Source organism: Entelurus aequoreus, linkage group LG10, assembly GCF_033978785.1.
Source record: "Entelurus aequoreus isolate RoL-2023_Sb linkage group LG10, RoL_Eaeq_v1.1, whole genome shotgun sequence".
NCBI classification, from domain to species: Eukaryota; Metazoa; Chordata; class Actinopteri; order Syngnathiformes; family Syngnathidae; genus Entelurus; species Entelurus aequoreus.
In genome coordinates, this window is record NC_084740.1 from 60,764,832 (window position 1) to 60,790,364 (window position 25,533).

Here is a 25,533-nt window from a genome sequence, read left to right on the forward strand (position 1 = left end):
TATACCAGTTGTCAACATGGATGTGACCCTGCTGGTACCTGGACTATACCAGCCGTCAACACTTAAAGTCTTATAAAAGTGTTATAATGAAGACAACACATGATGTAAGTCTATATTAGCTATATTAGCCTACTATCAAAATGACTTTAAAAGTCTTATAAAAGTGTTATAATGAAGACAACACATGATGTAAGTGTCTATATTAGCTATAATAGCCTACTATCAAAATGACTTTAAAAGTCTTATAAAAGTGTTATAATGAAGGCAACACATGATGTAAGTGTCTATATTATTGTTGATTGTTTGTGCATGCGTGCAGTGACGACTGAGAAGACTTCAGGGCTGTCAGATGTCTGTAAAAAGGTCGTCAAGGATGTGTTGCAGATGAACATTAGCAGCCTTTGGTCCTTGTTAGTGCGTCACAGGCATTTTTCAATCAGTCAGCGCGAGAATGTCGGCAGCCTTTGTTCTTTGAACACTAACGCGAGTTCCAAAGTGTGCAGGCACTAATCATTCCAGCATAAATATTAGTCTCCAACATGCACATGCTCTGTAGTCCACAGCTGGATGATTAGTGACGTTCCCATGATGGAGATGAGGTTAAGAATGTTACCATACCAGACAGACCATTGGATGTGCAAGCAGTAGAGGCACACACATACAGTATATGGCTATCAAATACGTACTTGTTCCTACAACATACTTATATTTCTTTCCAAAACTAATTCTTGGCAGGTTTTCCTAATTTTCTTGCAATGGTTTTGAAGTTGAGCAACAGAAGTTATGAAATACATGAATACAACCTTTGCAAAAAGTCAGCATGTGATGTTGGACGACATTCAGTATTAGCTTGGGTTCTACAGCCTTGTGTTTTGTATGATTCGCTGTTTGATGCTAATCTTCACCAAAATCTCTCCCTGGTTTTCGTACACCGCCTCACACGTAACAAACTAGTATATTTGCCCGTGTGACATAACGCAGTATCCAGACAGAATCCCACCTGTTGTTGATTCAGTTTCTGCGTGTACAAAAGCCTTAACCAGTGAAGTTGTCCAGATCAACATTTATACTCTGTATGTAGAAGAAGACAAATATGATCTAGCATTGTGTTTTGATTAGGGGTGTAACGGTACGTGTATTTGTATTGAACCGCTTCGGTACGGGGGTTTCGGTTCGGTTCGGAGGTGTACCGAACGAGTTTCCACACGGACATCAGTGTTTCCCATAAACTGCCAAGATACCTGTGGCTATGGGCGTGGTCACCATGACATCATCGAGTAATTTGCATAATTTACTACAATGATTTGATTTTCTCTAAAAAGGCTCAAAAAATGTATACTTACTAATTAATAATAACAGTTTTGTTTTAAACGTCCATCCATCCATTTTACAATATAATTACAACACTTTATGTACATATTTATATACAGATTTGAACAATAAGTTATTCACTGAAATATATTTATTAATTGTGGTTCTTACAAAAAATATATCTTATAAAATATAAAAGCTAAAATGTCTCAAAGCTCTGCCCCTTTAATTAGTGCATACTAAATAATTTAACTTTAGCCTACTACTACAACCATATTATTTACCAGCAACATAAAGTGAAACAGAGGCAGAGGTGTCCTGCCACAGTCAGTAACAAATAAACAGAAAACAGTAGTGGTGGTAGATAGACACAGAGCTTCATCAAACATCTGATCCACTGAACAAAGAGCTCCAAAAATCTTGAACTTTAGACTGCCATCAGTTTTACTCCCTACACTTAACCATGTGTTTCCTACTGCCTGCAGACTTTGCACCCTTTGTTATACACACATGTTGTGTTTCTAATATAAATACATTTAATAAAGTCAAATACAAATAAGGCAACAAGAGAAGTATCCTACACTTCTCTTTTGTAAAGTAAATCTGAACAGCCGATATGGGCATCTACATCAACTATATGATTTGCCTGAGAAGCTGGAGAGGACAAAAAATAAATAAATAAATAAATAAATAAAAACTTTTTTTTTATTTTTTTTAAAATTTGTGGCGGATGTAATTCTTTCGTGGCGGGCCGCCACAAATAAATGAATGTGTGGGAAACCCTGGACATATTAAGTATTGTAGCGCACGTTGTGTAAACAATGCACACAGAGGCACAACACACGGCATGCTAGCAACGACCGGGCTACAACAACATATAAAAGCCAGAGCTGGAAGACCCTCCTGCCTCGTTAAGATCTCTCGTTTGGGAACACTTCGGTGCGATACAACAATGGAGGACGGAGGTTTTCCGACATTGTTCAGCAGCTGCTTCTGCCAACACGTCAAACATGCTAACCCATTTGAAGCGTCACCACCGCATTCAAGCAGCCTCTCCTCGGCGAGTCAGGCAGGGCTAAAGCAATAACAAATGTTTTTATAGCAGCAGATTTAAGTCCATATTGCATTAAGAACTAGATTTTGACCCACTTCTATGGTGGAAGAACAATGAGCCCATATATCCTCTTACTGCCAAGTTAGCCAGGCTGGGGGGGAAGAAAAGTTAATCTGAGGCTGAGTTGACTTGAAACTGTTTAATGTTGCACTTTTTATATGTAGAAGAAAAGTTTTGTCATTTTATTTAATCTGAGCAACAACTTGAGGCAGTTTAATGTTGATTAACGTGGACCCCGACTACTTAAACAAGTTGAAAAACTTATTTGGATGTTACCATTTAGTGGTCAATTGTACGGAATATGTACTGTACTGTGCAATCTACTAATAAGTTTCAATCAATCAATCAAAAAAAGCACTTTATATGTAGAAAGGTTTTGTTAAGAAACCAATCTGAGTCTTATCTTATTTAGTTTTTATTTTATATATGTTGATCACATTAACCCTGGCAATGGACCCTGTGTGAATATATGTATGTTATGCCATTGTTTACACATTTGGTAAATAAATACCCAACAAATTTATATTTTGTAGTTTTCTTACTGTACCGAAAATGAACCGAACCGTGACCACTAAACCGAGGTACGTACCGAACCAACATTTTGTGTACCGTTACACCCCTAGTTTTGATGATCAATATTTATACTCTGCATATAAAAAAACCAAATATGATAAAAGGTGTGTGAACTTGTTCGTTCATCAAACAGACGCAATGGTCACTACACAAGCTTACATCATCTTTGTGAGCTGTCAAGTCTACACGCCTTTTAATTAGGATTGCACGATTATGACCAAAATATTAATCACAATCATTTTTGTATCAATGCTGGTGGAATCACAATTATTCAGTAAAACATATTTGATTGCACTTTCTATTTTAAACAGCTCAATTTGGCTTCCATTTCAAAATGAAACTACAAATAAAAATAATTCATCAGTAATAAAATAAAACTAACAAAGGGCAGAAGGGCTAACTAAAAAAATATGCCATTGCAGAGCAAAGTGCAAACAAGTGAGAAAAGATGATTGTGCACAAAAGTCATGTACTACATAAAGCTAGTGTAGTGCTGACAGTATTTATAGGACAAATAAAAGGTTCTTATATTTGTTATTTGGACGTGTCTTTGACAGGCGGATGGATGCGGGGACGCTTGTTTGTTCCGGGTTTTGAGGAAAGAGTGGGAGCGTGCATAAAGAACGGCGAGGCGTGTGGACGTTTTCTAGGGTTAGAATGCATGCGAGTTGGCACCCTGGGGGTGACTCAGGGGAAGGTGAAGGCACCCGCGTTATATTGCTTTTATTTTTTTTAATATATTTAAGAACTATATCTGATCTACTGTCACCCTCTGCTGTCACTCACTCCTCACATGAGTCCACTGTCTTCAGTGGTTGGCGGAGTGCTGCTTGTGAAAGTGCTTGATTTGATATGCAGCGAAGCCTGCTTTTAAAATGTTAATGTGGCTGACAATCTACCGTACTTTTTGGACCATAAGGCGCACTTAAAATCCCTTAATTTTCTCAAAAATGGACAGTGCGCCTTATAAGCCGGTGCGCCTAATGTGCGGCATAATTGTGGCTGTGCTTAGCGACCTCGAAGCAATTTTATTTGGTCCATGATGTAATGATAAGTGTCACCAGTGGATGGCAGTCGCACATAAGAGATACGCAAGCAAACAACACCAAAACTTGAAATGTTCCTTTGAGAATATGTGTACAGCTCCACTAATGGACATTGGAGTGTTACTTTCAAAGGCAACATTAAAGTATTGCTTGAAACATAATTTTATATGGGACTTTATTGTATTGTATGTATAGTACAGGGGTCGGCAACCTTTACCACTCAAAGAGCCATTTTGACAAGTTTCACAAATTAAAGAAAACAATGGGAGCCACAAAAGTCTTTTGAAAATTTAAAATGAAATAACACTGCTTACAAAGCTTTTTTTATGTTTTAACCAGGGGTCTCAGACACACGCCCCGGCCCGCACCTTAAAGGCCTACTGAAATGATTTTTTTTTATTTAAACGGGAATAGCAGATCCATTCTATGTGTCATACTTGATCATTTTGCGATATTGCCATATTTTTGCTGAAAGGATTTAATAGAGAAAATCGACGATAAAGTTCGCAACTTTTGCTCGCTGATAAAAAAAGCCTTGCCTGTACCGGAAGTAGCGTGACGTCACAGGAGCTAGTATTCCTCACAATTCCCCGTTGTTTACAATGGAGCGAGAGAGATTCGGACCGAGAAAGTGATGATTACCCCATTAATTTGAGCGAGGATGAAAGATTCGTAGATGAGGAACGTTACAGTGAAGGACTTGAGAGACAGTGATGGACGTATCTTTTTTCGCTCTGACCGTAACTTAGGTACAAGCTGGCTCATTGGATTCCACACTCTCCTTTTTTTATTGTGGATCACGGATTTCTATGTTAAACCACCTGGGATACTATATCCTCTTGAAAATGAGAGTCGAGAACGCGAAATGGACATTCAGTGCCTTTTATCTCCACGACAATACATCGGCGAAATGCTTTAGCTACGAGCTAACGTGATAGCATCGTGCTTTAACTGCATATAGAAACAAAAAAATAAACCTCTGACTGGAAGGATAGATAGAAAATCAACAATATTATTAAACCGTGGACATGTAAATACACGGTTAATGCTTTCCAGGCTGGCGAAGGTTAACAATGCTGTGCTAACGACGCCATTGAAGCTAACTTAGCAACTTAGCAACGGGACCTCACAGAGCTATGCTAAAAACATTAGCTCTCCACCTACGCCAGCCAGCCCTCATCTACTCATCAACACCCGTGCTCACCTGCGTTCCAGCGATCGGCAGAAGGACGAAGGACTTCACCCGATGCGTTTGGCGGCCCGGAGACGTAGGAAGTCAAGGTGAGGTCGGCGGCTAGCGCGGCTAGCGCGGCTTGCGCGGCTAGCGCTCCAACAAAGTCCTCCTGGTTGTGTTGCTGTAGTCCGCTGCTAATACACTGATCCCACCTACAACTGTCTTCTTTGCAGCCTTCATTGTTCATTAAACAAATTGCAAAAGATGTCCAAAATACTGTGGAATTATGAAATGAAAACAGAGCTTTTTGTATAGGATTCTACGGGTACCATAACTTCCGTTACTCTGACTTCGTCACGCGCATACGTCATCATACCGCGACGTTTCAGCCGGATATTTCCCAGGAAGTTTTAAAAGTCACTTTATAAGTTAACCCGGCCGTATTGGCATGTGTTGCAATGTTAAGATTTCATCATTGATATATAAACTATCAGACTGCGTGGTCGGTAGTAGTGGCTTTCAGTAGGCCTTTAATATGAAAATGTAATATTAGTGCGGCCCGCGAGTTTTAAGTGAATGGCGCCTGATAGCGTCATACTTGCCATCCCTCACTATTCTTCCGGGAGACTCCAGAATTTCAGGGCGTGATGGCACTGCTTTTAGCGCCCTCTACAGCCTGCTCGAACAGCGTACCTGCTCGGCTACATGTTGAATGCAGCTTCCGCTAGCACACGTAAGTGACAGCTAGGCATACTTGTTCAACAGCCACACAGCTTACACTGACGGTGGCCGTATAAAACAACTTTAACACTGTTACGTTACAAATATGCGCCACACTGTGAACCCACACCAAAAAAGAATGACAAACACATTTCTGGAGAACATCCGCACTGTAACACAACATAAACACAACAAAACAAATACCCAGAATCCCGTGCAGCCCTAACTCTTCCGGTCTACATTATACACCCCCGCTACCACCAAACCCCGCCCACCTCAACCGACGCACGGAGGGGGAGGGGGGGGTGTTGATGTGTGGGGGGGTTTGGTGGTAGCTAGGGCTGCATGGGATTCTGGGTATTTGTTGTGTTGTATTTATGTTGTGTTACGGTGCGGTGGTTCTCCAGAAATGTGTTTGTCATTCTTTTTTTGGTGTGGGTTCACAGTGTGGCGCATATTTGTAATGTAACAGTGTTAAAGTTGTTTTATACGGCTACCGTCAGTGTAAGCTGTGTGGCTGTTGAACAAGTATGCCTTGCTGTCTCCTACGTGGGCAAGTATAAGCGTCGTACAACATGTGGCCGGTCTGGCACGCTGTTTGTACAGGCTATAGAGGATCATAAATGGAGTGCCATTAGAGCACGCCTCAAATAAGTTGTTAGGGTGAAGATTAAAAAATATCTGATTGGGAGATTTCTAGGAGAGGCTCTGAGATCCGTAAATCTCCTGGGAAAATCAGGAGGGTCGGCAGGTATGCAGCTGAGCCGCATCAGAGTGGTCAAAGAGCCGCATGCGGCTCCGGAGCCGCGGGTTGCCGACCCCTGGTATAGTACATGTTCCAAAAAGAAAAAAGCATAAAACACCAGCAGAATTAGAGATATTACAAGTCAAAGTGATGAAGCTTAGTGTTACGTTCATGACTTGGTGTAACTAAACATTACCCTATAAGATGAAGGCAATTGCATTGTATTTATATTTGAAATGTATTCAATGTTTATAAATGAATATTTAAATATACTAAATGTAAAAAAGGGAATAAATAAGATCATTAAATGAAATCTAGTTTGGTTACGCCATCATGAGCGCAACACAAGGTTGTAAAAGTTTCAACTACAATTCTAAATAAGATGTCAAAAGCAAACTGAAATCAAATACACACAGCTTAAAGATTGATCAATACCTATTTAAATTTAGTAATACATAAATATGATGATTTATCAAAATATAAAAGAAATATACCTGAACAGAACGCTCATGATGGTTACACCAAAAAGTAACGCTATGAATCGCGTTTTTCCAAGTTTTTGGGGCATTTTTATGCTATTTTCAAGCATCTCCTTTTTATTATCGTTGATTTTAAATGGTCAAACTAATGCATATTATATATGCATGCCCTAGTAAACAAAAAAAAAGTCATATTTATTTTGATTGTTACATTTTGAAGTACATTTGTGCAGGTGGGTGCGAATGTACCCATTACCAGAGCTGTACACATATAGAAAATTACACACGGCACTCAAAAATCTGTCAAAATGTTTTTAGTACGACTTCGGTAAACTATGAAGCCGCACCGTTTGATGGATTGTGTGTGTGTACAAGGACCGAAAAATGGCACCCATTAGCAGACATTATCTGGCGTTTTGTTTCACAATATTATGCAAAATCAACTTTTCTTACCTTCTGGTACCTGCTGATCTGTATTTGGGATCTGCATAAGTCCTGACAATTTGCGTGCGTCCGCCATTGTAGTCCGTGCCAACTCCGTAGTCATAAGCTTCTTCTTGTTCTCTATCTTCTTGTTATGGGACATTCATCCTCCGCTGTTGCCATTTCTAATATAAAGTAGTGTGAAGTTCTTATTTATATCTGTCAGTAAACTCGCCATGAAAGCACTAAAACATACCGGTGTAGTGAGTTTACATTATTCACCCAAGGAACTTTAGTTATTAGAGAGTTCCGGTGGGACGGTTTTTCACGGGACACATTTCGGGCGTTGTTGTTGCACTGGTGAGCCACGGATGAGGAGATGCTGCTCCGTTATAATATTGATTGAAGTAAAGTCTGAATGTCATTAAAACTCTTAGCGCCATCTTTTGACACTTCTTCCACTCCCGTCCTTGCACGCTACACCGCTACAACAAAGATGACGGGGAGAAGACGCTGTCCAAGTGGAGGCACGTAAATAAGACCGCCCACAAAACGGCACATCCTGAAGAGACTGTCAGAAAGCAACTTGAAGATGATGTATGCAACATTTTGACCAAAGAACCACCATTACATGTTATGTAGACCACAAGGAAGTCTTTTACATTTAGAAAAAAAAAAAATGAACCCTTTAATGCGCCCTATAATCCGGTGTGCCTTTTGTATGAAAATAAACCTGACTAGACCCGCTCATCGGCAGTGCGCCTTTTAATCGGGTGCGCCCTATGGTCTGAAAAATACGGTAACCTTTATCAGACCCCGAGTCTTCTATAGTCTTATGAGAAACAGCATAACAGGCGTAGTTCGCTGTGTGCTTGAGACTTCACACCGTGTTAGTAACAAGGAACCAGCTCTGAGCAGGACCGTGAATCTTCACAGGAGAGGCGAAGTCTTTTCTTATGACAATATTTCATTTCAGGGCTAAGACAGTGAGCAGGGTGGTCGTTTGGTGTCGTAAAACATAACACAGACTCGTTCTCACGGCGTATAGTGAGACATTTAGACCGAGCAGCAGGTGTGTGTGTGTGTGCATTTACCATAGTGAGCAGACTGAGAAAGTCGTCTATTTCATTCTTGTCACGTTCATGGAGGCCGGCCGGGTCAATCCTCCTCACTTCTTCCCACTTTAGAGCTGCAGACATCTCGGCCATGTTGCGGCTGATGGCTCAAAGTAAAAGAAAAGTTACACAACTCACCTCCCAAATAGCAAACACTACCTTTCATTGTACGCCCAAAAAAGACCAGACGGTACTAAAAACGCAGATTACATGAGAATCATACGTTGTTGTGAAACCATCTGCTCCAAAACAGCGCGTTATCCTGATGTGAGCTAAAAAATGATGTTTGAAAGTACACTACCGTTCAAAAGTTTGGGGTCACCCAAACAATTTAGTGGAATAGCCTTCATTTCTAAGAACAAGAATAGACTGTCGAGTTTCAGATGAAAGTTCTCTTTTTCTGGCCATTTTGAGCGTTTAATTGACCCCACAAATGTGATGCTCCAGAAACTCAACCTGCTCAAAGGAAGGTCAGTTTTGTAGCTTCTGTAACGAGCTAAAGTGTTTTCAGATGTGTGAACATGATTGCACAAGGGTTTTATAATCATCAATTAGCCTTCTGAGCCAATGAGCAAACACATTGTACCATTAGAACACTGGAGTGATAGTTGCTGGAAATGGGCCTCTATACACCTATGTAGATATTGCACCAAAAAGCAGACATTTGCAGCTAGAATAGTCATTTACCACATTAGCAATGTATAGAGTGTATTTCTTTCAAGTTAAGACTAGTTTAAAGTTATCTTCATTGAAAAGTACAGTGATTTTCCTTCAAAAATAAGGACATTTACATGTGACCCCAAACTTTTGAACGGTAGTGTACATGATACACTGTTTTTGTGATTGTGTGTGATGATCCGTGTTGGGACTAACAGCGTTACTTTGTAACGCTGTTAGTTTCGGCGGTAACTAGTAGTATAACGCGTTATTTTTTATATTCAGTGTGTTTTATTGGAGCGCTGCAGTGTCGTCCTTCTGAATCTTCTTGTGTCACAAGCCGGAGGCACGCTCTGTGTGTGTCTGGGTGTGGGTGTGGGTGTGGGGAGGGGAGGGGGGTTGCGCAACACAACGTAAACCGTTGGCCAACCAAAAAGTAACCACAGAACACTATAGTATTCTGTGGTTACTTTTTGGTTGGCCAAGCGGACGTCACGACAGGCTGTCCTCACTCAGGTCCGCACGGACCTAGAGGGGGCGTGCCTTAAGTCCGGCTGGAAATCGGGAGAAATTCGGGAGAATGTACCAGTGCCTCTCCCTGGGGAGAGGCACTGACATTTGGGAGGGTTGGCAAGTATGAGATATTCTCACTTCTTTTCTTTTGTCGAGCACAAAGAAAAGAACATTTTAGTTAAAGGCCTACTGAAAAATTTTTTTTAAATTTAAACGGGAATAGCAGATCCATTCTATGTGTCATACTTGATCATTTCGCGATATTGCCATATTTTTGCTGAAAGGATTTAGTAGAGAAAATCGACGATAAAGTTCGCAACTTTTGCTCGCTGATAAAAAAAAGCCTTGCCTGTACCGGAAGTAGCGTGACGTCACAGGAGCTAGTATTCCTCACAATTCCCCGTTGTTTACAATGGAGCGAGAGAGATTCGGACCGAGAAAGTGATGATTACCCCATTAATTTGAGCGAGGATGAAAGATTCGTAGATGAGGAACGTTACAGTGAAGGACTTGAGAGGCAGTGATGGACGTATCTTTTTTCGCTCTGACCGTAACTTAGGTACAAGCTGGCTCATTGGATTCCACACTCTCTCCTTTTTCTATTGTGGATCACGGATTTGTATTTTAAACCACCTGGGATACTATATCCTCTTGAAAATGAGAGTCGAGAACGCGAAATGGACATTCAGTGCCTTTTATCTCCACGACAATACATCGGCGAAATGCTTTAGCTACGAGCTAACGTGATAGCATCGTGCTTTAACTGCATATAGAAACAAAAAAATAAACCCCTGACTGGAAGGATAGATAGAAAATCAACAATACTATTAAACCGTGGACATGTAAATACACGGTTAATGCTTTCCAGGCTGGCGAAGGTTAACAATGCTGTGCTAACGACGCCATTGAAGCTAACTTAGCAACTTAGCAACCGGACCGCACAGAGCTATGCTAAAAACATTAGCTCTCCACCTACGCCAGCCAGCCCTCATCTGCTCATCAACACCCGTGCTCACCTGCGTTCCAGAGATCGGCAGAAGGACGAAAGACTTCGCCCGATGCGTTTGGCGGCCGGAGACGTAGGAAGTCAAGGTGAGGTCGGCGGCTAGCGCGTCTGCTCTCCAACAAAGTCCTCCTGGTTGTGTTGCTGTAGTCCGCTGCTAATACACCGATCCCACCTACAACTGTCTTCTTTGCAGCCTTCATTGTTCATTAAACAAATTGCAAAATATGTCCAGAATACTGTGGAATTATGAAATGAAAACACAGCTTTTTGTATAGGATTCTACTAAGGCTGCAGCTAACGATTATTTTTCTATCGATTAATCTATAGATTATTTTTTCGATTAATCGGTTAATCTATAGATTATTTTTTTCGATTAATCCATAGATTATTTTTCCTTTTACCGATTATTTTTTTATTCAAAATGAAGATGAAAAAATAAATGTAGGCCCGTTTTTTCAAAAGGCATGGCTTTTATTTACAAAAAAAAAGAAGTATGGCCACCCAGTCAACATTGACAACAACATGACTAAATATTCTGTAACAATGTAAACATTTAAAACTTTTAAAATTTAACAAAATTAAAAGTAGCTTATTTGCTTTTTAATGTGCAAATATAAGAGTCAACATCCAGTGCAAATCTTAATATTCTGCAATAGTATAAGCATTTCAAAAGTAAAAGTATTGCTTATTTTGCTTTAAAATGTGCAAAAATAAAGATAAACATCCAATACAAAAAAGTGCAAAACGAAATATTCTGTAACAACAGTGTAAACATTTCAACAAAAGTGAAAGTATTGCTTATTTGCTAAAATGTGCAAAAATAAAGATAAACATCCAATACAAAAAAGTGCCAATCTAAATATTCTGGAGCACTGTAAACATTAAGTATTGCTTTTAAAATGTGCAAAATAAACATCCAGTCCAACACAGTACACAATAACCAATTCTACTCATTCCAGTGAGTGACTAACAGTTGTAATGAAGAAAGGTTAGCATGTTTACTTGTTTGGTTCTTTTCTTGTTTACAATATTCCCAGCAGGTGAAAATAGGCGCTCAGAAGGGGTCGATGTGGCTGGAACTGAGAGCTAATTAGCCTTCACCTCAAGCCAGGACTGCGAGTGAGCTGAGCTGCAGTTTATATTTCTAGAAGGTCAACGGGCTCATAGTGATGTTACTAGTAGTTGACTGGGAGGTGTTTATTATCATTTGGGGAGAGTCCGCTGCCTGATGCTCACCTGCTAAACACCTATCTGCTCCACGCTGAAGCGCTGACTACATGCGCTCTGAATACACACTGCTGATTGGCTGATAATGCTTCGTGTGTACCAATCAGATGGTTGTGTGGGTGGGACAATGCTGCGTGCTGAGACAGAGGCAGACGGAGCAAAGCAGCTTGCTAAGACTTTAGCTTAGAAACTCGTTCGGTACACCCCCGTACCGAACCGAAAGCCCCGTACCGAAACGGTTCAATACAAAACACGTACCGTTACACCCCTAGCAGATACAAATGACACATTCATGTTTTTGTGTAATGATGACAACGTATGCTCGCGCGGACGATTGACTAGTTGATGGTTTTCTTTCAAATGTTCGTTCATAGCCATTGTGCTGCTATGATAGGCCATTTCCGCTCGACACAGTGTGCATACAACAACATTATTAGGCCGTTTATTGAAATACTCCCACACTTTTGACCACTTTTGGCATGCTTTTCCCCCCTCGCTCGCACCGCTCGCATCGTCTTCTTTGATCGTCTGCTTTGCGCTTCGCCATGACGGTAGTGTGACGCACAAAAACGGCGTCGACGTATTTACGTAACCGATGACGTCGACTACGTCGACGCGTCGTTTCAGCCTTAGATTCTACGGGGTACCATAACTTCCGTTATACCGACTTCGTCACGCGCATACGTCATCATACCGCGACGTTTCAGCCGGATATTTCCCGGGAAATTTAAAATGTCACTTTATAAGTTAACCCGGCCGTATTGGCATGTGTTGCAATGTTAGGATTTCATCATTGATATATAAACTATCAGACTGCGTGGTCGGTAGTAGTGGCTTTCAGTAGGCCTTTAAATTTAAGTGTTGTCTTGGATCAAAGATCCCATCTACCGCCCAAAACAACAATTCAAATTTGCCTGGTTAGGCTTTGTGTGTGTCACGTGTGCCTTCCTTAGGTGAAGCCAGGTTTACAGCTATGTTGTTATTATGCCGTTTGTTACTTATGTATGTTATGTTGCAGCAATTTAAAATTGTTTTGTCAATTTCTTTTGGCCTGAAATAAATTGGCCCTTTCAAACATCTCTGTCTTTGTGTGTTGTATGTAGAGCACATTGTTTGTGTGTTGTATGTAGAGCACATTGTTTGTGTGTTGTATGTAGAGCACATTGTTTGTGTGTTGTATGTAGAGCACATTGTTTGTGTGTTGTATGTAGACCACATTGTTTGTGTGTTGTATGTAGACCACATTGTTTGTGTGTTGTATTGTTTGTGTGTTGTATGTAGAGCACATTGTTTGTGTGTTGTATGTAGAGCACATTGTTTGTGTGTTGTATGTAGAGCACATTGTTTGTGTGTTGTATGTAGACCACATTGTTTGTGTGTTGTATTGTTTGTGTGTTGTATGTAGACCACATTGTTTGTGTGTTGTATGTAGAGCACATTGTTTGTGTGTTGTATGTAGACCACATTGTTTGTGTGTTGTATGTAGACCACATTGTTTGTGTGTTGTATGTAGACCACATTGTTTGTGTGTTGTATGTAGAGCACATTGTTTGTGTGTTGTATGTAGACCACATTGTTTGTGTGTTGTATGTAGACCACATTGTTTGTGTGTTGTATTGTTTGTGTGTTGTATGTAGACCACATTGTTTGTGTGTTGTATGTAGAGCACATTGTTTGTGTGTTGTATGTAGACCACATTGTTTGTGTGTTGTATGTAGACCACATTGTTTGTGTGTTGTATTGTTTGTGTGTTGTATGTAGACCACATTGTTTGTGTGTTGTATGTAGAGCACATTGTTTGTGTGTTGTATGTAGAGCACATTGTTTGTGTGTTGTATGTAGAGCACATTGTTTGTGTGTTGTACGTAGACCACATTGTTTGTGTGTTGTATGTAGAGCACATTGTTTGTGTGTTGTATGTAGACCACATTGTTTGTGTGTTGTATGTAGACCACATTGTTTGTGTGTTGTATGTAGACCACATTGTTTGTGTGTTGTATTGTTTGTGTGTTGTATGTAGACCACATTGTTTGTGTGTTGTATGTAGAGCACATTGTTTGTGTGTTGTATGTAGAGCACATTGTTTGTGTGTTGTATGTAGACCACATTGTTTGTGTGCTGTATTGTTTGTGTGTTGTATGTAGACCACATTGTTTGTGTGTTGTATGTAGACCACATTGTTTGTGTGTTGTATGTAGACCACATTGTTTGTGTGTTGTATTGTTTGTGTGTTGTATGTAGACCACATTGTTTGTGTGTTGTATGTAGAGCACATTGTTTGTGTGTTGTATGTAGAGCACATTGTTTGTGTGTTGTATGTAGAGCACATTGTTTGTGTGTTGTATGTAGACCACATTGTTTGTGTGTTGTATGTAGAGCACATTGTTTGTGTGTTGTATGTAGAGCACATTGTTTGTGTGTTGTATGTAGAGCACATTGTTTGTGTGTTGTATGTAGACCACATTGTTTGTGTGTTGTATGTAGAGCACATTGTTTGTGTGTTGTATGTAGACCACATTGTTTGTGTGTTGTATGTAGACCACATTGTTTGTGTGTTGTATGTAGACCACATTGTTTGTGTGTTGTATGTAGACCACATTGTTTGTGTGTTGTATGCAGAGCACATTGTTTGTGTGTTGTATGTAGAGCACATTGTTTGTGTGTTGTATGTAGACCATATTGTTAGTGTGTTGTATGTAGACCACATTGTTTGTGTGTTGTATGTAGACCACATTGTTTGTGTGTTGTATGTAGACCACATTGTTTGTGTGTTGTATGTAGAGCACATAGTTTGTGTGTTGTATGTACACCACATTGTTTGTGTGTTGTATGTAGACCACATTGCTTAGCAGAGTTGAGTGATGCAAATGCATGTCAAGTTGATCAACACATTGTATTATTCTCCAGTGCAATAACAGTACTGAAATGAAGGCTAAAAGGGCATTAATGGGAGCTTTAAAAAAAAAATAAAAAAAGTAACTAGTTACTTTTCACAGTAACACGTTACTTTTTGGTGTAATTAACTGAGTTAGTAACTGAGTTACTTTTGAAATAAAGTAACTAGTAACTGTAACTAGTTACTGGTTTTCAGTAACTAACCCAACACTGGTGATGATACTTTGGTTATTTTGAGTTAAGTTTGAGTTTATTTGGAACATGCAAGCATACATACAACATGATACATCACAGTTTCCAGTTTCTCTTTTCAACATGTTCGAAAAGGAGTAGGAAGAAGCAGAGCTTATTTAATCCTACCCCTTTTCTTTTACATAACAGTTGCTAAAACTTTTGTTCACTTCCTGTTCTCAATTTATTCACAATACACTCCATAAATAATCACAATAAAAATAAATAAATAAATAAATAAATATTACTCGGTGAAGTAAATTACATTTCATATGATGAGATGAGTGAGATTATTTGGAAAATTAACGAATGGATGAAATAAATTCAGAATGTTTATCATGGTTCTTCTTCTTTGTACTTTGTTTTAGTTTCTTGAAGTGGATCATATTAGTACATTGTTTGATTGCTTTGCTTAATCCATTCCATCATCTAATTCCACATACTGATATACTGAAGCTATATCTGTATGTGGATATACAGATATATATTTTACTTTGCTTGGGTATTCATTGATGGAATTATATTTGTAATGATATACAAACCCCGTTTCCATATGAGTTGGGAAATTGTGTTGGATGTAAATATAAACGGAATACAATGATTTGCAAATCATTTTCAACCCATATTCAGTTTAATATGCTACAAAGACAACATATTTGATGTTCAAACTGAAAAAAAAAAGTTTTTTTTGCAAATAATCAATAACTTTAGAATTTGATGCCAGCAACACGTGACAAAGAAGTTGGGAAAGGTGGCAATAAATACTGATAAAGTTGAGGAATGCTCATCAAACACTTATTTGGAACATCCCACAGGTGAACAGGCAAATTGGGAACAGGTGGGTGCCATGATTGGGTATAAAAGTAGATTCCATGAAATACTCAGTCATTCACAAACAAGGATGGGGCGAGGGTGACCACTTTGTCAACAAATGCCTGAGCAAATCGTTGAACAGTTTAAGAAAAAACTTTCTCAACCAGCTATTGCAAGGAATTTAGGGATTTCACCATCTACGCTCCGTAATATCATCAAAGGGTTCAGAGAATCTGGAGAAATCACTGCACGTAAGCAGCTAAGCCCGTGACCTTCCATCCCTCAGGCGGTACTGCATCAACAAGCCACATCAGTGTGTAAAGGATATTACCACATGGGCTCAGGAACACTTCAGAAACCCACTGCCAGTAACTACAGTTGGTCGCTACATCTGTAAGTGCAAGTTAAAACTCTCCTATGCAAGGCGAAAACCGTTTATCAACAACACCCAGAAACGCCGTCGGCTTCGCTGGGCCTGAGCTCATCTAAGATGGACTGATACAAAGTGGAAAAGTGTTCTGTGGTCTGACGAGTCCACATTTCAAATTGTTTTTGGAAACTGTGGACGTCGTGTCCTCCGGACCAAAGAGGAAAAGAACCATCCGGATTGTTCTAGGCGCAAAGTGTAAAAGGCAGCATGTGTGATGGTATGGGGGTGTATTAGTGCCCAAGACATGGGTAACTTACACATCTGTGAAGGCACCATAAATGCTGAAAGGTACATACAGCTTTTGGAGCAACATATGTTGCCATCCAAGCAACGTTACCATGGACGCCCCTGCTTATTTCAGCAAGACCATGCCAAGCCACGTGTTACATCAACGTGGCTTCATAGTAAAAGAGTGCGAGTACTAGACTGGCCTGCCTGTAGTCCAGACCTGTCTCCCATTGAAAATGTGTGAAGCCTAAAATAGCACAAGGGAGACCCCCGGACTGTTGAACAACTTAAGCTGTACATCAAGCAAGAATGGGAAAGAATTCCACTTCAAAAATGTGTCTCCTCAGTTCCCAAACCTTTACTGAGTGTTGTTAAAAGGAAAGGCCATGTAACACAGTGGTGAACATGCCCTTTCCCAACTACTTTGGCACGTGTTGCAGCCATGAAATTCTAAGTTAATTATTATTTGCAGAAAAAAAAAAAAGTTTATCAGTTTGAACATCAAATATGTTGTCTTTGTAGTGCATTCAATTGAATGTGGGTTGAAAATAATTTGCAAATCATTGTATTACGTTTATATTTACATCTAACACAATTTCCCAACTCATATGGAAACGGGGTTTGTACTAAAAGGACATTATTTTTGTCATATAAGGTCATCATGTATTCTGTTGTTGATAAACAATCAGATTGATGGGGCAGAACATTAAAGGCTTCATTGTGGAACATTGTGTTCTCTAACTTAGCACATCCTAATAATTCAGCAAACATGAACATTCTCATTTGTATTTACCAACACTCATGAAATGTACCACTTTTGGTGGACGTTGAACATGTACAACCGGCCAGGCGTCACCTACCTTTGCAGGTGTAGAAACGTTCAAAGAAAACACTTCTTTATCCAAAATATGAAAATAGGCGACGACAACTTTCCATTTTTTGTATGATTGTTCATTTCTTTTTCCTGCTGTTCTTCTTCTACGCTTTTAGGTCTGCCGGAAATTGTATGTCGCCATCTGGCGCCTAAGTGCGCCATCGTCATGGTGGTTATTTAAAACAGTGTTTTTCAACCTTTTTTTGAGCCAAGGCACATTTTCTTCATTGAAAAAATCCGTAGGCACACAACCAGTAGAAATCCTTGAAAAATTAAACCCAGCAGCCGATATTGACAATAAAATGTCGTTTTTGCAATTGTTGGATATGAATTCAAACTATAACAACTAGAGAAGTCCGATATTATCGGCCGATAAATGCTTTAAAATGTAATATCGGAAATTATTGGTATTGTTGTTTTTTTTAATTATCGGTATTGTTTTTATTTATCTATTTATTTTTTTATTTTTTAAAATTAAATCAACATAAAAAACACAAGATACACTCACAATTAGTGCACCAACCCAAAAAACCTCCCTCCCCATTTACACTCATTCACACAAAAGGGTTGTTTCTTTCTGTTATTAATATTCTGCTTCCTACATTATATATCAATATATATCAATACAGTCTGCAAGGGATACAGTCCGTAAGCACACATGATTGTGCGTGCTGCTGCTCCACTAATAGTACTAACCTTTAACAGTTAATTTTACTCATTTTCATTCATTACTAGTTTCTATGTAACTGTTTTTATATCGTTTTAGTTTCTTTTTTATTCAAGAAAATGTTTTTAATTTATTTATCTTATTTTATTTGATACATTTAAAAAAAAAAGGACCTTATACCTTCACCATACCTGTTTGACCAAATTAGGCATAATAATGTGTTAATTCCACGACTTTATATATCGGTATTGGTTGATATTGGTATCGGTAATTAAGAGTTGGACAATATTGGATATCGGCAAAAAGCCATTATCGGACATACCTTTTGCATGGTGAAGCATGGTTGTTATTAACAACCATACTTCACTATAACTCTTATCTCAAAGTAGGTGTACTGTCACCACCTGTCACCTCACGTCTTGACTTATTTTGAGGTTTTTTGACCAAATTTGATCTCTTCTATAGAGAATGGGGATGAAAAAGAGAAATTGTTGTACATGAGTCGAAACAACATAAACATGTTTGCACCGGAAGTGATCGAGCTGGGCAGGGCGCATGCGCATGCAGTAGCCGGAAGCGGGTTGGTGCGTGCTTGTTTGCAACTAATATTTATTTTCTGTCACGTCTGCGGTTACAAGCTGTTATTGCAAGGATACGGTATGTTGTCACTGACACTGCACTTCAGCAAGATCACTTTACACCACACTTTAGCAAGACGGCGTCTCTCGCGTCACAAAAGTATTGCCAGGCTAACTGCATGTGCAAAAGTAACTCATACTAGCGGGCTAACGTTAAAGCTGCTGCGGTTTATTTATCATCATTGTGTGCACTATTATTTACGATATTTATGTGCACAACTTAGTCCGTTTGATTCCTAGCGGAACATGAGTTGATAGGAAGAGCGAAGTAAAGTAAAACTAGGAGATGAAGGGTCGGTGCTCCCTGCAAGCTACGAGGAGAGTTCCGCCCTCTTTGCGGCTGTCAAGTTGAAATAAGTCACCGTTTCAACTCAACATCTCTTCTTTATTCACGTCCGCCTTTCGCTTTACAGTTTTCTTTTGTCTGTATATTCAAAATAGGACGACACTTTGTTGGGACGTGACTAAAACCCATCCATCCATCCATTTTTCTGCTTATCCGAGGTCGGGTCGCGGGGACAGCAGCCTAAGCAGGGAAGCCCAGACTTCCCCATACTTGCCAACCTTGAAACCTCCAAATTCGGGAGACTGGGGGTGGGCGGGGGCGGGGTTAAGGGGCTAGAATTCACTGAAATTAAAGTATTTCTTTTATATATATATATATATATATATATATATATATATATATATATATATATATATATATATATATATATATATCAGTGACGTGCGGTGAGGTTCATATTCTATGACTGATTCTGATTCTACGTCATATGTTTGTGTTCCCTGGCAGTGATATGTCCCAGTGTTTGACTGATTCTACGTCATCTGTTTGTGTTTCCTGGCAGTGATATGTCCCAGTGTTTGACTGATTCTATGACTGATTCTACGTCATCTGTTTGTGTTTCCTGGCAGTGATATGTCCCAGTGTTTGACTGATTCTACGTCATTTGTTTGTGTTTCCTGGCAGTGATATGTTCCAGTGTTTGACTGATTCTATGACTGATTCTACGGCATCTGTTTGTCTTTCCTGGCAGTGATATGTCCCGGTGTTTGACTGATTCTACGTCATCTGTTTGTCTTTCCTGGCAGTGATATGTCCCAGTGTTTGACTGATGCTACGTCATCTGTTTGTGTTTCCTGGCAGTGATATGTCCCAGTGTTTGACTGATTCTACGTCATTTGTTTGTGTTCCCTGGCAGTGATATGTCCCAGTGTTTGACTGATTCTACGTCATTTGTTTGTGTTTCCTGGCAGTGATATGTCCCAGTGTTTGACTGATTCTACGTCATTTGTTTGTGTTTCCTGGCAGTGATATGTCCCAGTGTTTGACTGATTCTATGACTGATTCTACGGCATCTGTTTGTCTTTCCTGGCAGTGATATGTCCCGGTGTTTGACTGATGCTACGTCATCTGTTTGTGTTTCCTGGCAGTGATATGTCCCAGTGTTTGACTGATTCTATGACTGATTCTACGGCATCTGTTTGTGTTTCCTGGCAGTGATATGTCCCGGTGTTTGACTGATTCTATGACTGATTCTACATCATCTGTTTGTCTTCCCTGGCAGTGATATGTCCCAGTGTTTGACTGATTCTACGTCATCTGTTTGTGTTTCCTGGCAGTGATATGTCCCGGTGTTTGACTGATTCTATGACTTATTCTACGTCATCTGTTTGTGTTCCCTGGCAGTGATATGTCCCAGTGTTTGACTGATTCTACGTCATCTGTTTGTCTTTCCTGGCAGTGATATGTCCCAGTGTTTGACTGATTTTACGTCATCTGTTTGTGTTCCCTGGCAGTGATATGTCCCGGTGTTTGACTGATTCTATGACTGATTCTACGTCATCTGTTTGTCTTCCCTGGCAGTGATATGTCCCAGTGTTTGACTGATTCTACGTCATCTGTTTGTGTTCCCTGGCAGTGATATGTCCCGGTGTTTGACTGATTCTATGACTGATTCTACGTCATCTGTTTGTGTTTCCTGTCAGTGATATGTCCCAGTGTTTGACTGATTCTACGTCATCTGTTTGTCTTTCCTGGCAGTGATATGTCCCAGTGTTTGACTGATGCTACGTCATCTGTTTGTGTTTCCTGGCAGTGATATGTCCCAGTGTTTGACTGATTCTACGTCATTTGTTTGTGTTCCCTGGCAGTGATATGTCCCAGTGTTTGACTGATTCTACGTCATTTGTTTGTGTTTCCTGGCAGTGATATGTCCCGGTGTTTGACTGATTCTACGTCATCTGTTTGTGTTTCCTGGCAGTGATATGTCCCAGTGTTTGACTGATTCTACGTCATTTGTTTGTGTTTCCTGGCAGTGATATGTCCCAGTGTTTGACTGATTCTATGACTGATTCTACGGCATCTGTTTGTCTTTCCTGGCAGTGATATGTCCCGGTGTTTGACTGATGCTACGTCATCTGTTTGTGTTTCCTGGCAGTGATATGTCCCGGTGTTTGACTGATTCTATGACTGATTCTACGTCATCTGTTTGTGTTTCCTGGCAGTGATATGTCCCAGTGTTTGACTGATTCTACGTCATTTGTTTGTGTTTCCTGGCAGTGATATGTCCCGGTGTTTGACTGATTCTATGACTGATTCTACATCATCTGTTTGTCTTCCCTGGCAGTGATATGTCCCAGTGTTTGACTGATTCTACGTCATCTGTTTGTCTTTCCTGGCAGTGATATGTCCCAGTGTTTGACTGATTTTACGTCATCTGTTTGTGTTCCCTGGCAGTGATATGTCCCGGTGTTTGACTGATTCTATGACTGATTCTACGTCATCTGTTTGTCTTCCCTGGCAGTGATATGTCCCAGTGTTTGACTGATTCTACGTCATCTGTTTGTGTTCCCTGGCAGTGATATGTCCCGGTGTTTGACTGATTCTATGACTGATTCTACGTCATCTGTTTGTGTTTCCTGTCAGTGATATGTCCCAGTGTTTGACTGATTCTACGTCATCTGTTTGTGTTTCCTGGCAGTGATATGTCCCAGTGTTTGACTGATTCTACGTCATCTGTTTGTCTTCCCTGGCAGTGATATGTCCCGGTGTTTGACTGATTCTATGACTGATTCTACATCATATGTTTGTCTTTCCTGGCAGTGATATGTCCCAGTGTTTGACTGATTCTACGTCATCTGTTTGTCTTTCCTGGCAGTGATATGTCCCAGTGTTTGACTGATTCTACGTCATCTGTTTGTGTTCCCTGGCAGTGATATGTCCCGGTGTTTGACTGATTCTATGACTGATTCTACGTCATCTGTTTGTCTTCCCTGGCAGTGATATGTCCCAGTGTTTGACTGATTCTACGTCATCTGTTTGTGTTCCCTGGCAGTGATATGTCCCGGTGTTTGACTGATTCTATGACTGATTCTATGTCATCTGTTTGTGTTTCCTGTCAGTGATATGTCCCAGTGTTTGACTGTTTCTACGTCATCTGTTTGTGTTTCCTGGCAGTGATATGTCCCAGTGTTTGACTGATTCTACGTCATCTGTTTGTCTTCCCTGGTAGTGATATGTCCCGGTGTTTGACTGATTCTATGACTGATTCTACATCATATGTTTGTCTTTCCTGGCAGTGATATGTCCCAGTGTTTGACTGATTCTACGTCATCTGTTTGTGTTCCCTGGCAGTGATATGTCCCGGTGTTTGACTGATTCTATGACTGATTCTACGTCATCTGTTTGTGTTTCCTGTCAGTGATATGTCCCAGTGTTTGACTGATTCTACGTCATCTGTTTGTGTTTCCTGGCAGTGATATGTCCCAGTGTTTGACTGATTCTACGTTATCTGTTTGTCTTCCCTGGCAGTGATATGTCCCGGTGTTTGACTGATTCTATGACTGATTCTACATCATATGTTTGTCTTCCCTGGCAGTGATATGTCCCAGTGTTTGACTGATTCTACGTCATCTGTTTGTGTTCCCTGGCAGTGATATGTCCCAGTGTTTGACTGATTCTACGTCATCTGTTTGTGTTTCCTGGCAGTGATATGTCCCAGTGTTTGACTGATTCTATGACTGATTCTACATCATCTGTTTGTCTTCCCTGGCAGTGATCCATGACGGCTTGTCCCAGCCATGGCTATTGTGTCATGGAAGGAGGTTTTACTTCTGACTGGACTGGTGCTGGGATGTTACTGGAACAGTCTGTCGTGTGGGTTTGTATTTGACGATGTCTCAGCCATCCTTGACAACAAGGACCTAAGGCCGTCGACCCCTGTAAGGAATCTCTTCCTGAATGACTTTTGGGGAACTCCCATGGCAGAGGTAGCTATCGTTGTTGAAGGTAGACATCAAGAGCTAAGATTTGTGATTGGTCTGACCGAACGTGTGTTTGTGTCTCGTTGCAGGAGCGCAGTCATAAATCCTACCGGCCTCTGACGGTGCTCACCTTCCGACTCAACTACCTTTTGAGTGAACTCAACGCCGCCTCCTACCATATGTTCAACGTCGTGCTCCACGTTGTCGTCTGCACACTTTTTCTGCGCGTGTGTCGCTTGTTCCTGGACAGGACGTCCGGCTTGGTGGCGGCGCTGCTCTTTGCCGTGCACCCCGTCCACACGGAAGCTGTGAGTGTGTGTTTACTGCTCGAAAGGAAGTCAACTAATGGATAATAATAATAATTTGATATACTGTATATAGCATTTTTTCCAAATAAGTAGAGCGCCTTACACTGAGAACCCGTAATACATTGACATTCAAAAGTTGTCTCTCTGCTGAGGGTTGGACACATAAACACACAAAAGGTGTCTCTCTGCCGAGGGTTTAAGGCTGCAGCTAACGATTATTTTTCTATCGATTAATCTATAGATTATTTTTTCGATTAATCGGTTAATCTATAGATTATTTTTTCGATTAATCTATAGATTATTTTTCCTTTTACCGATTATTTTTTTATTCAAAATGAAGATGAAAAAATAAATGTAGGCCCGTTTTTTCAAAAGGCATGGCTTTTATTTACAAAAAAAAAGAAGTATGGCCACTCAGTCAACATTGACAACAACATGACTAAATATTCTGTAACAATGTAAACATTTAAAACTTTTAACATTTAACAAAATTAAAAGTAGCTTATTTGCTTTTTAATGTGCAAATATAAAAGTCAACATCCAGTGCAAATCTTAATATTCTGCAATAGTATAAGCATTTCAAAATTAAAAGTATTGCTTATTTTGCTTTAAAATGTGCAAAAATAAAGATAAACATCCAATACAAAAAAGTGCAAAACGAAATATTCTGTAACAACAGTGTAAACATTTCAACAAAAGTGAAAGTATTGCTTATTTGCTAAAATGTGCAAAAATAAAGATAAACATCCAATACAAAAAAGTGCCAATCTAAATATTCTGGAGCACTGTAAACATTAAGTATTGCTTTTAAAATGTGCAAAATAAACATCCAGTCCAACACAGTACACAATAACCAATTCTACTCATTCCAGTGAGTGTCTAACAGTTGTAATGAAGAAAGGTTAGCATGTCTACATGCTTTGGTTCTTTTCTTGTTTACAATATTCCCAGCAGCTGAAAATAGGCGCTCAGAAGGGGTCGATGTGGCTGGAACTGAGAGCTAATTAGCCTTCACCTCAAGCCAGGATTGCGAGTGAGCTGAGCTGCAGTTTAAGTTTCTAGAAGGTCAACGGGCTCATAGTGATGTTACTAGTAGTTGACTGGGTGGTGTTTATTATCATTTGGGGAGAGTCCGCTGCCTGATGCTCACCTGCTAAACACCTATCTGCTCCACGCTGAAGCGCTGACTACATGCGCTCTGAATACGCACTGCTGATTGGCTGATAATGCTTCGTGTGTACCAATCAGATGGTTGTGTGGGTGGGACAATGCTGCGTGTGTACCAATCAGATGGTTGTGTGGGTGGGACAATGCTGCGTGCTGAGACAGAGGCAGACGGAGCAAAGCAGCTTGTTAAGACTTTAGCTTTAGCTTAGAAAACTCGTTCGGTACACCCCCGTACCGAACCGAAAGCCCCGTACCGAAACGGTTCAATACAAAACACGTACCGTTACACCCCTAGCAGATACAAATGACACATTCATGTTTTTGTGTAATGATGACAACGTATGCTCGCGCGGACGATTGACTAGTTGATGGTTTTCTTTTCAAATGTTCGTTCATAGCCGTTGTGCTGCTATGATAGGCCATTTCCGCTCGACACAGTGTGCATACAACAACATTATTAGGCCATTTATTGAAATACTCCCACACGTTTGACCACTTTTGGCATGCTTTTCCCCCCTCGCTCGCACCGCTCGCATCGTCTTCTTTGATCGTCTGCTTTGCGCTTCGCCATGACGGTAGTGTGACGTCATTATGCGACGCGTCGACGCACAAAAACGGCGTCGACGTATTTACGTAACCGATGACGTCGACTACGTCGACGCGTCGTTTCAGCCTTACGAGGGTTAGACACATAAACACAGAAAAGTTGTCTCTCTGCAGCGGGTTAGACACATAAACACACAAAAGTTGTCTCTCTGCCGAGGGTTAGACACATAAACACACAAAAGTTGTCTCTCTGCAGCGGATTAGACACGTAAACACACAAAAGTTGTCTTTCTGCCGAGGGTTAGACACATAAACACACACAAGCTGTCTCTGAAGAGGGTTAGACACACAAAAGTTGTCTCTCTGC

The 25,533-nt window shown here is 40.3% G+C and overlaps 2 protein-coding genes across 7 annotated transcripts in view; one reads left to right on the forward strand and one right to left on the reverse strand.

Annotated features, from left to right (window-relative positions):
• Positions 1-17,706, reverse strand: part of cep290 (centrosomal protein 290) — a 77,284-nt gene extending 59,578 nt beyond the window's left edge. For 5 of the 6 annotated variants that reach the window (XM_062061338.1, XM_062061339.1, XM_062061340.1 and 2 more), the window contains exons 1-2: positions 17,561-17,706; positions 8,680-8,800 (exon numbers count right to left, since the gene is read on the reverse strand). In XM_062061338.1, the coding sequence (XP_061917322.1) occupies positions 8,680-8,793 (114 nt within the window). In that variant the 5' untranslated portion in view covers positions 8,794-8,800; positions 17,561-17,706. Of the gene's footprint in view, positions 1-8,679; positions 8,808-17,560 lie in introns of all 6 variants that reach the window. The other variant, XM_062061337.1, reaches the window with a different exon arrangement.
• A 1,082-nt stretch (positions 17,707-18,788) lies between these two features.
• tmtc3 (transmembrane O-mannosyltransferase targeting cadherins 3) overlaps positions 18,789-25,533 on the forward strand; it is a 77,131-nt gene continuing 70,386 nt past the window's right edge. The window contains exons 1-3 of the mRNA XM_062061343.1: positions 18,789-18,898; positions 22,938-23,151; positions 23,235-23,453. Of these exons, the coding sequence (XP_061917327.1) occupies positions 22,963-23,151; positions 23,235-23,453 (408 nt within the window). The 5' untranslated portion in view covers positions 18,789-18,898; positions 22,938-22,962. The remainder of the gene's footprint in view (positions 18,899-22,937; positions 23,152-23,234; positions 23,454-25,533) is intronic.